Here is an 18,153-nt window from a genome sequence, read left to right on the forward strand (position 1 = left end):
ACAAATAAAAATGGAGAATGATGATAGAAGAGAATGAAGAGTGATAGATGATGAAGTCATGTCTCTTATGAAGCTCAACCACTAAAGATCAGGCACAGTGGCAGACAACCAATCAGATTTCACTTTCTGAAAATGTCTGAGCCAATGATGTTTGCGGATTTAGAATTTGAGCCCCGCCCACTGCTCTGTGATCCGTGTTTGTACCTATAGACTTCTTTCACGCGCTCCGGTCTGAAGTTAATGTTGGGCGCGTGAGTTTTTCTCCACTTTCCGCGCGTGCACATCGACGTTCCTTTCGCCGTTATAAATCTATCGCGCGCGAGCTTGAACCCTGGTTTTGTCCCGGATTTAGCGGATTTTTTACCCAAAGGTGAGATACAGTGAAATGTAGCAGCTGAGCTGCTCGGGGAACAGCTAGTGGACATTCTGGAGTCATGAACCTCTGCATTTTTCTTCCAGTGTCCTGATTCTTTACACCTCTGATCATGAAATCAGAGTCCAGACGGAGATCTTTAGGAGAACCTCCACACACTCCTCCTCCTGCTGCTGCTGCTGGAGGATCAAAGGTACACTTTATTCATGCCACACATGTAGGGGTGTAACGATACACGTATTCGTACCGTAATTTGTCGGTACTGGGCTTTCGGTTCGGTACACACGTGTAATGAATGCAGTCGTTTTTACCTGCGGAACATTATAATTCATTCATTCATTCATTTTCTCCCGCTTATCCGTAATTCGGGTCGCGGGGGCAGCAGTCTAAGCAGGCCCCCGCATTCGACTGCTGCCCAATCCTCACAGCACTTACGGTCCCTCCTGCAGGTGGTGGGCCCACGGGAAGGCAGCCCCACGTCACTCCGACGTCACGGACCTTGATATTTCCCTCGTAAGGGACTTATAAAATATTATTTGATTTATTATAGAACCAAGCAGGCATTTTATTTAAAACGTTTAAAAAATGTAAACTGTTCAAATGTCGGTTATAATAAAATGTAATTTAATAACAAAATGACAAGCAATCTTGATTATAACAGGAGACAACATGTGTACCTATACACTGGTGTGTAGAATGTGTTGGAGAATGAAGCACTGCTGGTGATCAAGAAACAGGTGAATTAACGTTAGCACTAGCAGAGCTGTTCAAATTTTTACTATTTATAATCGCTGGCTTCTGAACATCTGAATTCTCTTCCTCCTGTGGTCACCCAATGCATTGTTTATTTTTACATCACTAGCTAAATAGGTGTCTCCCTAGGTAAAGGGGTCCCGGGGCATCAGCCTCTCGGTGGACACTGTTGTAGATGGTATGGTGGTATTGTTTGTTTCATTTTAGATTGAATCGATTTTAGAAACTGTCAGACTCTTGTAACTGGCATTTCACAACTGCAAATGTGGCTTGGATTCGTGCACAGCAGAATGCAATATCCATTACTTTATTCTGCAGCACATGAAAAAGTGGAGTTCCAGTTTCCGCACTAACAGCTTTTTCCAACTAGTGTTAACTGGGTTTATTTTTTGTTGCAATAAAGAAAATTAAAAACGCACAGTCAAAAAGGTTGTTTTATTGGAGATCGCACAAAGCAGTGATGAGGAAAATATTCTTGCGTGGAGTGATGACGGCGACCTGGTGATCTGCATTTTTACAGCTGTGCGTTACAATACATCTCACTTTACAGTTTTATATGATTTGTTTTTAAAGAAATCCTTGAAAAGTTTGTGTGTATTGTTGGGCACACTCTTGTCTATTTAAATGGCCGGTCATCAGTATGCATGTAGTATGAATGCAGTCTGTATGAATACCCAAACAATATAACAATAGTCTGAGTTGTTACCTGAGTCATTTATACTTTAACTTATCTTTTTGAGCATTATCAACTTTAAATGATACAGTAAATAATAATAGAGTAAACTCGGAGTATCTTTTTTCCAAATGTATCTAAATTGTGTATGTGGAACACTGTGGAACTTTTCACATTTACATTTAGGTAGGTGATTTTCAGCTAAGAGTCTGAAAGCAGAGGTACATGCTAACAAGTTGATTGAAAATGCCCTCATAGGCCATTAGGAGGAAGTAGGTTGCTGCTTTTGACAGCCACAGATTATTACCTGCAGTCGTCATCAATGTATTGTTGTCCCAACCACAGGGATTTTTACACATCATTTGGAAGACAGAATGCAGATCAGCTCAGTAGGTACTGATTGTTTGCACCAGTCCAGATTTTGAACTTTGTCTAATGAGAGCTACTATTAGCAAATGTTCTGAATCAGACATGTATTTTGCTAAAACCAAAAGCACCCAAACATTGCTTGAACATAGTTTCGGGTCGCTTTGTGATCGTGGACTGAATAACCCTAACCGTGTTAAGCTCTGATTTCATCACAGAAGGACAACAGGTTCCACAGTCTTTTTCTCTGTCTTCTGGAATTGAAAATAAGATGATATAATGCTGCTTGGTCTGGTACTGGGAAAACTCCTCCACATTGAAGACATAAATATCAGGGATTTTGGAACATTTTATACAAGTATTAAATAGTTAAAGGTTTTCTAAAACACCTTAAAATACCTCTCATTTAACTTGTTTCAAACCATATCAGATTACTATAGCAGACATTTCTGATAACATGCAAGACCAAATCTAAAATTATTACAGTATATGAAATATTTTTTTTTTGTTTTCCAGATGCACCACTGCTCAGATTGTGGGAAGAGTTTTACTAAAATTGCTGTTCTGAAAAAACACCAGCGTATCCACACAGGAGAAAAGCCTTATCACTGCGAACAGTGTGAGAAGAGTTTTACTCATCAGAGTAATTTTAGATTACACCAGCGTGTCCACACAGGAGAGAAGCCGTATCATTGCGAACAGTGTGGGAAGAGTTTTAATCGTCAGAGTAGTTTCAAAAGGCACCAGCATATCCACACAGGAGAGAAGCCTTATCACTGTGAACAGTGTGGAAAGAGTTTTAATTGTCAGAGTAATCTTAAAGTACACCAGCGCATCCACTCAGGAGAGAAGCCTTATTACTGTGAACAGTGTGGAAAGAGTTTTAATCGTCATAGTAGTTTCAGATCACACCAGCGTATCCACACAGGAGAGAAGTTGTATCACTGTGAACAGTGTGGGAAGAGTTTTAATCGCCAGGGTCATCTCAAAGAACACCAGCGTATCCACACAGGAGAAAAGCCATATCATTGTGAACAGTGTGGGAAGAGTTTTACTCAACAAAGTATGCTTAAATTACACCAGCGTATCCACACAGGAGAAAAACTGTATCACTGTAAACAGTGTGGGAAGAGTTTTACTCAACAGTGTCATCTCAAAATACACCAGCGTATCCACACAGGAGAGAAGCCGTATTACTGTGAACAGTGTGGGAAGAGTTTTACTTATCACAGTACTCTCAAAGTGCACCAGGGTATTCACACAGGGGAGAAACCATATGAGTGTGTACAATGTGGGAGAAGTTTTCGGCTAAAGACGCTTCTTCAAGAACACCAGCGTATCCACACAGGAGAGAAGCCGTATCACTGTGAACAGTGTGGGAAGAGTTTTAGTGTTCGGAAGGCCCTCCTCAGTCACCAGCAGAGTCATACAGGACAGAAGCTGTACCTCTGTGGACAGTGTGGACGGAGCTATGTTTATCAAAGCTCATTAAGGAAACACAAGTGTTCTAACATACAGCCATCAACTCCTGATGTTAATTTGTAAAACAAATCATCTTAAATTTCTTTTTTGAAGGGATGTAAAGGAAAATTGTACTGTAAATGTTGGGGAACTTTAAATTGTAATTGTAATGATTAGCTTTACCAAAATGGACTCCCCAATAGTTTTTTTATTTACTGTAACCCTGAGCAGGATCACACAGTTACACAGTAAGATCAGGGAATGGATTTTTGTTGTTTCTGTATGAATCTTTAAAACGTAAAATAAAATTTAAGTCTTAGAGATTCAATGGTGTTTTTTAAATCAGTACACCCACAGTTTAACGATTCAAGTGTGATAATTAATAGAATCCATTTTATCTAAGATGAAAATGATGATTACAATGTTACAGTGGTGAATGATAAAGTAAATGTAATTTGTTACTGTACTTAAGCAGCTTTTTTGCGTATCTGTAATGGTGGGAGGATTTACTTCATAACGACTAGACATTAAATGATATGGTTGTGTAAGAATGTTTGTATGATGTTTGAATTAAAGCATTATCATGTGACCTGTGGTATAACAACAATCAATCTAATGATCTCAATTACTTTCTTTGGTAATAAATTTTTTGGACATGAAAACGTAAACTTTGAGCTGTATTCTTATTGTAACCTATTAATTTTAAGTTTCTCTACATCTCGGATTATTGTTATCAGTAGATTAAATCTACTGCTGAGCTGCTAGTTAGCTGCTAGTTCTCTCTTTAAAGCGTTCAGTGTTATTGAAGTAGAGAAATGTAATTGTGGGTAAAGATGAATGGAAGGGCTGAAGGAGGAGAAGGAGAGTAGGAAGATGGTGGTAGATTTTGCTAAAAGGATGGAAATGGTGGTGAACACATATCTTAAGAAGGAGGATCATAGGGTGATGTATAAGAGTGAAGAAAGGTGCACACAGGTGGACTATGTTCTATGTTGGAGATGCAACTTAAAGGAGATTGGAGACTGTAAGGTGTTGGTGGGGGACAGTGGAGCTAGACAGCATCGAATGGAGGTTTGTAGGATGATTTTAGGGGTGAAAAAGAAGAGGTGAGTGAAGACTGAAAGAAGAATAAGTTGCTGGAAACTAAAAGAGGAAGACTAGTGTGGGACTCAGGAAAGAGGTCAGACAGGGGCTCGGTGGTGGTGAAGAGGTGCTGGATGATTGTGGAACTACTGCAGAAGTGATAAGGGAGACAGCTAGAAGGGTGACATCTGGAAAAAGAAAGGAAGACAAAAAGACATGGTGGTAAAATGAGGAAGTGCAGGAAAGCATAAGGACTAGTGTTGACTAGTAAGGAGACTGTGTTGAGAAGATGGAGGGAATAATTTGAGCAGCTAATGAACGAGGAAAATTATATGTATATTAAGTTTGTAATCTGGCGTACCAGTGTAGATTTATTCATTACTAGAGACTCAAAGCACTTTTGTTCGTCGCTCTGGATAAGGGCCTCTGCTAAATGGCGCAAATGTAAATGTAAAAAAAAAAAATGAGAGAGAGAGAAGGTTGGATGGTGTGGAGATGATGAAGCAGGAAGTGGAGGGGATTAGTAAGGAGGAAGTGAGCAGCGATTAAGAGGATGAAGAGTGAAAAGTCAGTTTTACCAGCTGACATACCGGTAGAAGCATGGAGATGTTTAGGAGAGATGGCAGTGGAGTTTTTAACTAGGTTGTTGAACAAGATTTTGGAAGGTGAGAGGATGCCTGAAGAATAAAGGAGTAGTGTGCTGATAACGATCTATAAAAACAAGGGAGCTTTGCAGACCTGCAGTAACAGGAGAATAAAGCTGATCAGTCACACCATGAAGTTATGGGAAAGAGTAGTGGAATCCAGGCTGAGAGAAGAGGTTACCATCCGTGAGCAACAGTATGGTTTTATGCTGAGGAAGATCACCACAGATGCCTTATTTGCTTTGAGAATGTTGATTGAGAAGTATTGAGAAGGTCAGAAGGAGTTGCATTGTGCGTTTGTGACCCCTAATGGGAGAAGCCGAAAGAAGAAGAAGGGAAAGTTGGACTTCTAGCCTCAGTAATGTACACTATAGTGTTAATTTGCTCTCCAGCTGTGAGCTGCTCCTCCATTTAGATGGAGCTGTGAGAGACACCATGAGTTCTGCTTAAAAAAAAAGATGTTTGAATCTTTTTCAATGTATGAAAGTTTCATTGTTGAGCAGCTCCTTCAGTGACAGACTGTTACATCCTGAGTGTCTGAAGGAGCAATACAGAAGGTCTTTTCTCCCTGCTGCTATTAGACTGTACAAGCAAAGCTACTCCCAATAAACCAGTCACCATAATACACACTGTTATTACTGTTTAACTGTGTAATAATACTACCTGTGTGCAATACTACCTGCAATACGTACTTTTTTCCTTATTTCTATTTATACATTGTGTGGTGTATATACTGTATACTATAGTATGTGTCTATTCTTTAATATATTTGCATTTATTTTTTCTTTTTTTCTTTGTTGCTGTAACAAAGAAATTTCACCACTGTGAAACGAATAAAGGTATATCTTATCTTATCTCATCTTAATGTTAGATTAGATCACCCAGGACTCAAGGTTCTAGGTAGAAGCCTGGTAAAAGCCATACCCAGGTAGAAGCCATACATCAGCCCAGTGAATGTCCACCTGGTCCCCAGTCATAATCCAATAAATACTTAATCCTGTTTTAGGTGGCTCCAGCGGTTAAGGCGCTGGGTTACCGATCGGAAGGTCGGGGGTTCAAGCCCCGGTATCGCCAAGCTGCCACTCTTGGGCCCTTGAGCAAGGCCCTTAACCCTCTATGCTCCGGGGGACCCTTACGAGAAGACCCCTCCGTGACGTGAGCGACGTAGGGCCGCCTTCCAGTGGGCTCACCACCTGCAGGAGGGACCGTAAGGGACCGGTGCTGAGAGGCTTGGGCAGCAGTCGAAGGCGGGGGACTTGACAGCCCGATCCCTGGACACGGAGAAGTGTCTGGGGAATCTGCTTAGACTGCTGCCCCCGCCACCCGAATTACGGATAAGCGGGAGAAGATGAAATGTAATGAAATGATAGAAGAGAGTGAAGAGTGATAGATGATGAAGTCATGTTGCTCATGAAGCTCAACCACTAAAGATCAGGCACAGTGGCAGACAACCAATCAGATTTCACTTTCTGAAAATGTCTGAGCCAATGATGTTCGAGGATTTTGAACTCGAACCCGTTGGCCCCGCCCACTGCGTTGTGAATAACCCCTGTTTGTACCTATAGACTTCTTTCACGCGCTCCGGTCTGAAGTTAATGTTGGGCGCGTGAGTTTTTCTCCACTTTCCGCGCGTGCACATCGACGTTTCTTTCGCCGTTATAAATCTATCGCGCGCGAGCTTCAACCCTGTTTTATGTCTCGGATTTAGCGGATTTTTACCCAAAGGTGAGATACAGTGAAATGTAGCAGCTGAGCTGCTCGGGGAACAGCTAGTGGACATTCTGGAGTCATGAACCTCTGCATTTTTCTTCCAGTGTCCTGATTCTTTACACCTCTGATCATGAAATCAGAGTCCAGACGGAGATCTTTAGGAGAACCTCCACACACTCCTGCTGCTGCTGCTGCTGCTGGATCAAAGGTACACTTTATTCATGTGTCTCATCTTTCAGTGTGGTTTGAAGGGCAAAGATACATCATACTGTATTTTAACATTAAATAAAAAAATACCTTCAATTTAAGTGTATCACAATAAACTACTGGGTTTTTTTTATTTATATAAAAAAAATCCTTTTACAAGGAAACATGAAATTTCTCCCCAAATCTTTAAGCAATTGTCCTATATGATCTGTTCTTCAGCTTTTTACTCAGTTGATAAAGTAAACAATGTTTGAGACCAACAGCTTTTACACATGCAACCAGTTAACAGATCACATATTCACATGCGTATCCCAGTGATCTCCCAGAGGAAGTTTAGTTTTAAAGTAAAGTATTAAGTGGTGGACTGCAAGTTTGTTTAGTTTCTGCCTCGCACTTTAAGATCATTTATTAGTATTACTTTTGAAAATTAGAACCATGTTTCCACTGTGTTGAGTACTAGTGTATCCTGGAATCACAGTGTTGATGGACCCTAAGAGAACAGGTGGTCTTAGCCTAAAAGTTTAATCAGAGCAGAAGCCTGTATGTCAACATAAGCAGTGTTTACATGTGATTATAACAGGAGAAAACATACAGCGGGTAAAATAAGTATCGAAAACATCACCATTTTTCTCAGTAAATATATTTCATAAGGTGCTATTGATATTGTTAGATTTGTATTATTTCCCATGTGATCAACGATGCCCGTGGTGTCTTTTCTGATCAGGGAAGAATCACAGCACACAGAATGGAGCAATGTTCTTCTTCAGTTTATTGCAGATAACAGACAAGTAAATATACACTGAAAAAAAAACCTGACTTAAAGCTGTTCCTGATTGGGTAAGAAGACATAGCAACTGGAGATGTGTGAGTCCAGATAAAGACTTTCTGTATACCTTACATACTCACATCGGAAAGACTCTATAGACATTAAACAGATAACATAGGAATGTGTTTAGAGAACCAGTGTGAGAACCATCTTAACACTAACAGACATAAAATCCAGACATACAAAGATATCAAACCATTTAGAAGTTTAGAAATCCTTCTGTAACCAATGCAATCGTTATGTTTGCAACAGTAAGGATGCGAAGGTCTTGAGAGAGCTCTTCGCTTTTACCCATCATGAGATGTTTCTTGTGTGACACTTTGGTAATGGGACACCTTTATCCAGGCCATCAGTTGGGACTGAAGCAGCTGATATTAATTTACAATGACAATAGGCAGGATTGCTTACTAATTACTGATTGATATCTACTGGTGTCTTGGATTTTCATTCCTTTTTGCACCTCCCTGTCTTCATGTGTTCAATACTTATTCTTGTGTGTGTGTTGTTTCACAACATTACACAACTTTATTTTATGGACCAGTATGGTTTGATTCCTTAGTATGTGTGGATTGCATGGGTTGTTACCAACATCTGATCAAGATTTCATGTCACTAGCAGGGGGAGGGAGAAAAGGACCTGCGTTACAAATTATGTACAGTAAAACCCAGAGTGACTTCTTTCCTTCTTCTTCTTCAGTCAGCTTCTCCCATTAGGGGTCGCCACAGCGGAACATCTGTCTCCATACCCTCTGCCCTGTACATCTGCCTCTTTCCATCCTCAGCATTCTCTTACCAATATACCCCATGCCCATGAAACCATGCTGTTGCTCACAGATGGTCACCTCTTCTCTCAGCCTGGCTCCCACTACTCTTTTCCATTGCCAAAAAGCGTTGAGATAACCGATGATCGAGATAAACGAACATCAATATGGCGGCAATATAATAATGTGCTTGAAATTTCTTTATGTACATGATGTGCGTTAATAAATGAGAATGTACATACACATGTTTTTGGATGGTTTTTTTACATTACAGCGCTTTCCACGATTTGTTTGATGAAGGCATGCTATAAAAATGTACATACATGTTTGTTAACAACAAAAGGCATATGTGCACCAACCAACAGCAGAGATTTACCAGTATACAATACAAACCACCGTCGATTCTCGATACAACCCTTTATTATATTCTCCAAAATTGCAAACACAAAGATCGCTCACAAAAATGTGCGGGGTGTAGTTTTTACAAAAAGCTAACCAGTGTCAAAATTAAATTCGCGAGTGATTTCACTCTGACACAGATCTGAAAAGTATCTTACACTCCTGTTCTGCCACTTCCGCGAGTTCTTCTGCGGCTGCACAGCACTGTGCCTGAAACTCATCATCGGAAATAACCTGAATGACGCAGTGCATCCAGCAGTTTTGTTTGTTTAATTCCAGGCTGATCTCTAATATAAGACGCACCCTGGGTGAGGTGTACGTACAACTTTGTAGAAGACGCGTCTTATATACACGAAAATACGGTGGTGAGATAGTGAAGTGACATTTTCAAAAGCCAGCGATTGGTCATGGGGATCGAGATAACCAACGTTAAGTGGCAAATTTGCCCCCCATTGTGCTCGGGATATTAGGGTTCAGCGAATTGAAAAAAGAATTGACATAACTGATGAGAAAATGCTAAGACAAAGAAACTATTTGGTGGTTCCACTTCAAAAACGTTGACTTAGTAAGGTTGGGCAGTTAACCAAAGTCGAGATTAGTTGGTTCGACTGTATATTAAATCATTTTATTTTGTTTTCCAGATGCACCACTGCTCAGATTGTGGAAAGAGTTTTACTAAAATTGCTGTTCTGAAAAGACACCAACGTATCCACACAGGAGAAAAACTGTATCACTGTGAACAGTGTAAGAAGAGTTTTGATCGCCAGAGTCATCTCAAAGAACACCAGCGTATCCACACAGGAGAGAAGCCGTATTACTGTAAACAGTGTGAGAAGAGTTTTAATCGTCAGAGTAGTCTCAAAAGACACCAGCAGATCCACACAGGAGAGAAGCCGTATTACTGTGAACAGTGTGGGAAGAGTTTTACTTCTCAGAGTAGTCTCAAAACACACCAGATTATCCACACAGGAGAAAAGCCGTATCAGTGTGGGCAGTGTGAGAAGAGTTTTACTTCTCAGAGTAGTCTCAAAAGACACCAGCATATCCACACAGGAGAAAAGCCGTATCAGTGTGGGCAGTGTGAGAAGAGTTTTACTCATCAGAGTAGTCTCAAATCACACCAGCTTTTCCACACAGGAGAGAACCCATATCAGTGTGGGCAGTGTGGGAAGAGTTTTACTCATCAGAGTCGTCTCAAATCACACCAGCTTTTCCACACAGGAGAGAAGCCGTATCAGTGTGAACAGTGTGGGAAGAGTTTTACTCATCAGAGTAATTTTAGAATACACCAGAGTATCCACACAGGAGAGAAGCCGTATCGCTGTGAACAGTGTGGGAAAAGTTTTAATCGTCAGAGTAGTCTCGAATCGCACCAGCGTATCCACACAGGAGAGAAGCCGTATCACTGTGAACAGTGTGGGAAAGGTTTTACTCAGCAGGGTATTCTCAGATTACACCAGCGTATCCACACAGGAGAGAAGCCGTATCACTGTGAACAGTGTGGGAAGAGTTTTAATCATCAGAGTAATTTTAGAATTCACCAACGTATCCACACAGGAGAGAAGCCGTATCGCTGTGAACAGTGTGGGAAGAGTTTTAGTGCTCAGAGAGCCCTCCTCAGCCACCAGCAGAGTCATACAGGACAGAAGCTGTACATCTGTGGACAGTGTGGACGGAGCTATGTTTATCAAAGCTCATTATGGAACCACAAGTGCTCTAACATACAACCATAAACTCTTGATGTTAATTTGTAAAACAAATCATCATCTTAAATTCCTTATTTGAAGGGATGTAAAGGGAAACTGTACTGTAAATATTGGGGAACTTTAAATTGTAATTAATTATCTCTAACAAAATGGACACCTTTCCAAGCCATCAGAACATTGTTGGTCCATCTACAGCTACACTACAACTACACTTTATGGCAACATGTATGGGGCTACCTGAGCATCTCACCCATATGTGCTTTCTGAACGGTATCTAATGGAACGGCTTCCAATTCATGGTCCCCTGAGTGTTACTGATTTACTGCAAACTTGAGCTTGATCACACGGTTACACAGCAAGATCAGGGAATCGATTTTTGTTGTACATGTCTGAACCTATAAGAATTAAAGTGCAGACAAATCTCACCTCAAGTCTTTTTTAAATCTAAAATGTTAAATGTATAAACTTTTTTTTTGGTTGCGTTTTGCACCAACATTCATTATTTGTGTTTCTCTAACTTTGAATACGTTCATTAGTCAACTGTAAGGTTCGGTTGAGGAGTGGTAGTGGTATGGGGCTGTACTTTAGGGGTAAAACTCAGCCCCTGACTTAAAGTGTAGGGAAATGTTAATTACTTTAGCGTACCTAAACATTTTGTACAATGCTATGCTTCTAATATTGTGAGACAGTCCTTTATTAATCCAGCATGACTGTGCCACAGTGCACAAACTAAGGTTCATAAAGACATGGTTGGATGAGTTTGGTGTGGAAGAACTGAACTGGCCTGCACAGAGCTCTAATCTCGACTTCACTGAACACCTTTGAGATTAAGGTGAATGTTAAAAGTTAATTTTTTTCTAAATGGACTGTATCTGTGTCTCGGTCATTATAAAAGTCTTCAACAACTTTTTTTGTGATTATTTCATGAACATTTTACTTATTTTTCTCTTGCTATTGTTTGTTAACTTATACTTTATTTTTTCTAAGGAAGAAAATAGAATTGCTGGTGATAAAACCAATGTTTTGATTCTATATCATAGATGATTATAAAGTATCAACAGATCATTGTTATTTACTAAATTAAATTTCAGTTATTAAGCAAAATTCCATTATACAAAAGAATAAAATGGAAAGCAATCAACTTTAATGTGGGAGCATTAAAATCTGTGTTTTCAGGGTCCAACTGTGACACTCAGTAACTTCAGGAGTCTCAGTCTAGAATTGTATGCAGTTCTCACTGCTCTGAATACAAGAACACCCGAGCTTCATCACCAAATGGAAATAAAAGTGAATTAATAACCAAAATAACTAAAATCTAATAGATGTTTACACTACATGCTGCATACAAATTTTAGACAACTAATTTCCACTTAAATATAAAGAACTATAAAGAAAATGGTGCAATGTGCTTTCTGACGAAGTTAATATGGTTCATTTAAATGTATAGCATAAGCAAACATTACAGGTTTGAATATGTGTGCAGTTCAGTGTTGCAAAAACTAAATATTACAGATTTACTTATATATAAATACACTTTTGCTCCTCTATTACATTAGGATTAGTTTACACACTGAAATACCTTATACAAATTGCACAGAGTGGGTAGTTCATTAGTCTTATTTATCTACATTATAACTGTAATATGTTGGCAAACATTTCATTATTAAAGCCAGCGGTGGCAAAGGTTCACGCATCCTTCACTCAGTAGAAGTACAGATACTCATGTTTTAAAATACTCAGGTAAAAGTTGAAGTACTGACTATACATTTTTTTACTCAAGTTTAGGTAAAGAGGTTTGGGCTCTGACATTAAGTACTTTAAGTAACAAGTAGTCATTACTACTAAGATTGTTTAACAATATTTTGGAAGGTGCGAAGATGCCGGAGGAAGGAGTGTGCTGGTACTGATCTTTAAGAATAAGGGAGATGTGCAGACCTGCAGTAACTACAGGGGAATTAAGTTGATCAGTCACACCATGAAGTTATGGGAAAGAGTAGTGTTTGGGAGTCTCAAAGCTTTAGAAACGGCTTTATAACCTTTTCCAGACTGATAGATCTCAAATACTATGTATATGTATATTATATATGTATATGACACCGAACAGGCCGCACGATCTGAGGTATCTGTGGAACTACTTACTGGCTGAAATTTTGTCAGAAAGAAATAATAGATAGATACTGACAATAGTCCAGATTTAAAGTGTCCTAGTGCAATTGTCACTTAAGTGTTCATGTGTTAGGTGTTTTCCTGGTTTAGACTCCGAATGGCCTGTGGGACGAATCCTCATTCTCCCTCTGTTTGCCTTCAAGGATCGGAAACGCTTTTTCTGAACGCAACACAGAAAAGAGGACTTCTTTATTGGGATGGCTGAGGTCCTCCAATATCTTTTCGGCCCTGGTCCAGCACCGCTTGCTGTACATGTCCTGCAGGTCAGGGAGCTCCGAACACTCAGCTGACTGAGCCACCCTCTGGTGCCTGCCCTGCATGGTGCATTTCTCGAACCAAGAAGTGATACTAGCCATCAGGCCACTTTCAACGGTGCAGTTGAATAAAGACCTCAGCACCAGAGAGGGTGATTTAAAATCTCTTAAGCGTCTCAGGTGGTATAGACGCTGCCTGGCCTTCATCAGGGTGACGATCCCAGCCAACATGTCCATGTGGGCCCCACATGGGTTTTATTTGGGTTATATGGGCATCACGTGGGCATGGGGTCAGAGTGGGCACTTTGATGGGCTGAATGTTGGCCCCAGCTTAGTCAGGGATGTGGGCCCCATTTAGGTTGCACATTTTGTTTATTCGAGGGCCCTGTATGGGCCATATTTGGGCTATATTTAGCTATATTATTCAATTGATGATAAATTCAATTGATATGTTTTTTTGCGTGTTTTATATGATCTAAACAAAAATTGTGTATATTAACAATAACATAGTATGACCTTTAGTTAAAAAAAAAAAGAAAAAAAAAACGCTTGTGCAGCTCACAGAGTCTCCCAATGGCTCCTGTGTTCCCGCCTTCTCATTCTGAAGAAACGGTCATCACTCACTACCACTGATCACCTGATCAACCTGACCTGACCTGACCTGACCTGACCTGGATAACCTGACATCTCTGTCACGGTAAGAAATTATCATTTGTTTTAAATTAATCACATTTTACTGTTGTTTTTATTTAATGTAAACTTCAGAAAGATTTGTGGTAATTAAAGTTACAGGCACGATATAATGAAGGTCAGTGTGGAGAGTGAACAGGTTTACCTCAGAGATAAACACCTGTGGAAAACTGAACATTCTTAACGATTAGCAGATAACTAGGAAATTTCTACTGTCTACTAAAATGTGGAAATAACGACTTTTCAAGCCATTTTCACCCGTGTTTCCTCCATATAGTGTCCTCATGATAACAGGAGGGTGAAACAGTAAAAGCACTGTGGAGTCTTTTTCTCTTTACTGCCTTTATAACATGTGTATATACAATACACAGAGAAAAGCTCTGAGGAGATTGTGACAATACTTAACATTATTTTAATGTGATTTAGGTGAAATAGGTAGAAACCAAACGTTTATATTTATATCATTTCTAAACATTAATAAAAAAATATGATACGTTATGATTAAGTTAAAGATAATAAACGTCATTTTGCGCCGTTCAGAAAGTCAGTCAGATACCCCCCCCCCCCCCGCGCTTTCGCGCCGAGGCTTCACGCATGCGCAGATGTGTTTGACTTGAAGCAGACCAGCGAAATCCAGAGCAGAAAACTCCGAATCACTTTCACTGTATTTTTTTATCTAAAGCCGCTCCGGTTTGTGCAGTCAAGTGGAACACTAAGGCTTTTTGAAGACAAAACATTGTTATAAGTAACTTAAACTAATGTTACAGTGGTCAGTTCATATTCACGGTCCAAAGTGAACCAGTACGAATTTAATAATCGATCTGTGTTCAAGACCCCAATAATTATTCTAAACATTAATCACAACAAAGCCTGAAATTCACCATATTGATGCATTTAAATTTTTGTATGGTATTGTGTAATCTTAACAGTTTGGGCAAATGGGGGATTAGAAGCAGTCCCACGGTCGTCAGTTGTTGGGGTCCCCATAAAACTTTTATTTTGTGGTCTGTGCTATTTGCAGTGTAAATGAATTGGTTGTGTTGTGAATATTTGCAGGACGTTTCTGTATTTAGTTGTGTTGTGAGGATTTGCAGCACATGGTGTTTAACTGATGAAGATGTTTTCTTAATTTGCTGGTGTTTTTTCTATTTGCATATGTTTTCTTCAGTTGCAGTGTCTTGAACTTTCTGGTCCACCGTGATCCGAGGTGTGACTTTCACCTGATCAGAATCATTGTATAATTACTGGCTTTTGGCAATGACCAAATATTTGTTTAAGAGTCAATTTCAGATGCAAGGTTGATATTTTAATTGTTACATTCATAAGTTTTGGATTCCATGACTGGTCCCCGGCCTAAGTTATTACTGTGTGAGGCAGAGGTGGGAACAATTCACTGATGAGATTCTAGGAAATGTCTTAATTATATTGGTGCATGGTTTTTTTAGATGCTGCTGTGAATGGTAGTATTTTAAAATGTACTAAATTGCCTTTTCTGTCTTCTCTTTCTTTACTGTTGTGTAAGTGGGCAGCCGAGGAATCTGCATAGACCCACCAGTGAACTATTCTACTTTAGTAATTCTGTTATTCCTGTTTCCTGTTTTTTTTTTACTTTAATTAAATTAAATTAAATGTGATTTACACATTCTGAGTTGAAGTCATTTATTTTTTTAAGCATAAAGCAGCACATAAAATCAACTAATATTAGTTGTTTGTTTGGCCAGGCACAGTTTTACATTGTAACTGAGGTTTGAAATGGTTTGACAGTGGATTTTCGATAGTAAGATTAAGTACTTACTATCCCCAGGTCCCCTGGTGGTCTAGTGGTTAAGATGCAGCGCTCCCACCGCTGTGACCCGGGTTCGATTCCCGGTCAGGGAACCATCCCCAGCCACTCTTAGTGCCGGTCCCAAGCCCGGATAAATTGGGGAGGGTTGCGTTAGGAAGGGCATCCAGCATAAAACATGTGCCAAGTCAAACGTGCGGAGGATCTGCTGTGGCGACCCCTAACGGGAGAAGCCGAAAAGAAAGTTTAAGTTTAAGTTCACCCACAGACATCAATCATGAAATTAATAAATGGGACCCAATTCTCACCCACTGTGGTCCCACAACAACTCCATAAAGGGGCTATTTGTGGGTTGACCCATGATTAAATCATGTGGGCCCAATAAGGGTCCTTTTTGTAGTCCACTTTGGCCCGATTTTTAACACTTATTTGGGACCCAAATAAGCAAATATAAAGAACACCAATATCAGTGGCCCCTCTGGGCTAACACACATTGGGCCCATGTGGAGCTGATGGACAAATTTCTCTGGACCCCATTTGGTTTGCCCATGCAGGGCCCAAGTGACAGCCCAAAAATGTTGGCTGGGAATGTGACAGGACCAACACGGGTCCTGAGTGATGTGAACATCTAAGTATTCATTCTTTTTTAAATCCCATTTACATTTGTGAATCGAATTAATTTGTGTGAATCTCCGTTTATTTGTAAACGGAAATCTATGAACAAATAAAAATGGAGAATGATGATAGAAGAGAATGAAGAGTGATAGATGATGAAGTCATGTCTCTCATGAAGCTCAACCACTAAAGATCAGGCACAGTGGCAGACAACCAATCAGATTTCACTTCCTGACAATGTCTGAGTCAATGATGTTTGCAGATTTAGAACTCGAGCCCGTTGGCCCCGCCCACTGCTTTTGTGATCTGTTTTTGTACCTATAGACTTCCGTCACGAGCTCCGGTCTGAAGTTAATGTTGGGCGCGTGAGTTTTTCTCCACTTCCTGCGCGTGCACATCGACGTTCCTTCCGCCGTTATAAATCTATCGCCCGCGAGCTTCAATCCCGTTTTTGTCTCGGATTTAGCGGATTTTTACCCAAAGGTGAGATACAGTGAAATGTAGCAGCTGAGCTGCTCGGGAAACAGCTAGTGGACATTCTGGAGTCATGAACCTCTGCATTTTTCTTCCAGTGTCCTGATTCTTTACACCTCTGATCATGAAATCAGAGTCCAGACGGAGATCTTTAGGAGAACCTTCACACACTCCTCCTGCTGCTGCTGCTGCTGGATCAAAGGTACACTTTATTCATGTATCTCATCTTTCAGTGTGGTTTGCAGGGCAAAGATACATCATAATGTATTTTAACATTAAATTAAAAAAAATACCTTACTTTAAGTAAAAAATCCTTTTACAAGGAAACACGAAATTTCTCCCCAAATCTTTAATCAATTGTCCTATATGATCTGTTCTTCAGCTTTTTACTCAGTTGATAAAGTAAACAATGTTTGAGACCAACAGCTTTTACACATGCAACCAGTTAACAGATCACATATTCACATGCGTATCCCAGTGATCTCACAGAGGAAGTTTAGTTTTAAAGTAAAGTATTAAGTGGTGGACTGCAAGTTTGTTTAGTTTCTGCCTCGCACTTTAAGATCATTTATTAGTATTACTTTTGAAAATTAGAACCATGTTTCCACTGTGTTGAGTACTAGTGTATCCTGGAATCACAGTGTTGATGGACCCTAAGAGAACAGGTGGTCTTAGCCTAAAAGGCATCTATTATCAAAATAGGCCAACACAACTACATCTGCTCGAATACACCCCGTTTAATCAGAGCAGAAGCCTCTATGTCAACATAAGCAGTGTTTACATGTGATTATAACAGGAGACAACATACAGCAGGTAAAATAAGTATCGAAAACATCACCATTTTTCTCAGTAAATATATTTCATAAGGTGCTATTGATATTGTTAGATTTGTATTATTTCCCATGTGATTAACGATGCCCGTGGTGTCTTTTCTGATCAGGGAAGAATCACAGCACACAGAATGGAGCAATGTTCTTCTTCAGTTTATTGCAGATAACAGACAAGTAAATATACACTGAAAAAAAAACCTGACTTAAAGCTGTTCCTGATTGGGTAAGAAGACATAGCAACTGGAGATGTGTGAGTCCAGATAAAGACTTTCTGTATACCTTACATACTCACATCGGAAAGACTCTATAGACATTAAACAGATAACATAATGTGTTTAGAGAACCAGTGTGAGAACCATCTTAACACTAACAGACCAGAA

At 39.8% G+C, this 18,153-nt stretch overlaps 2 protein-coding genes and 1 long non-coding RNA gene across 3 annotated transcripts in view; all 3 read left to right on the plus strand.

Annotated features, from left to right (window-relative positions):
* The first annotated feature begins 192 nt into the window (after positions 1-192).
* Positions 193-18,153, plus strand: part of LOC310727246 (uncharacterized protein) — a 32,011-nt gene continuing 14,050 nt past the window's right edge. Inside the window, exons 1-2 of the mRNA XM_083543499.1 lie at positions 193-370; positions 7,168-7,271. Coding sequence (XP_083399625.1) covers positions 7,194-7,271 — 78 coding nt within the window. The 5' untranslated portion in view covers positions 193-370; positions 7,168-7,193. The remainder of the gene's footprint in view (positions 371-7,167; positions 7,272-18,153) is intronic.
* On the plus strand, positions 951-4,177 carry LOC310728045 (uncharacterized protein). The gene is made up of 2 exons (XM_083545104.1): positions 951-1,110; positions 2,682-4,177. Exon 2 carries the CDS (start codon positions 2,682-2,684, stop codon positions 3,708-3,710), a length of 1,029 nt encoding a protein of 342 aa, XP_083401230.1. The 5' UTR covers positions 951-1,110; the 3' UTR covers positions 3,711-4,177.
* LOC310728065 overlaps positions 5,888-18,153 on the plus strand; it is a 33,447-nt gene continuing 21,181 nt past the window's right edge. Inside the window, exon 1 of the long non-coding RNA XR_014534173.1 lies at positions 5,888-6,219. This is a non-coding gene — a long non-coding RNA (uncharacterized lncRNA). The remainder of the gene's footprint in view (positions 6,220-18,153) is intronic.

Source organism: Silurus aristotelis, assembly GCF_946808225.1.
Source record: "Silurus aristotelis genome assembly, chromosome: 6".
Lineage (NCBI taxonomy): Eukaryota > Metazoa > Chordata > Actinopteri > Siluriformes > Siluridae > Silurus > Silurus aristotelis.

What these genes read in the sequence shown, in the direction of transcription:
- LOC310728045 (XM_083545104.1), top strand. Translation starts at nt 2,682, where the DNA reads ATGCACCACTGCTCAGATTGTGGGAAGAGTTTTACTAAAATTGCTGTT.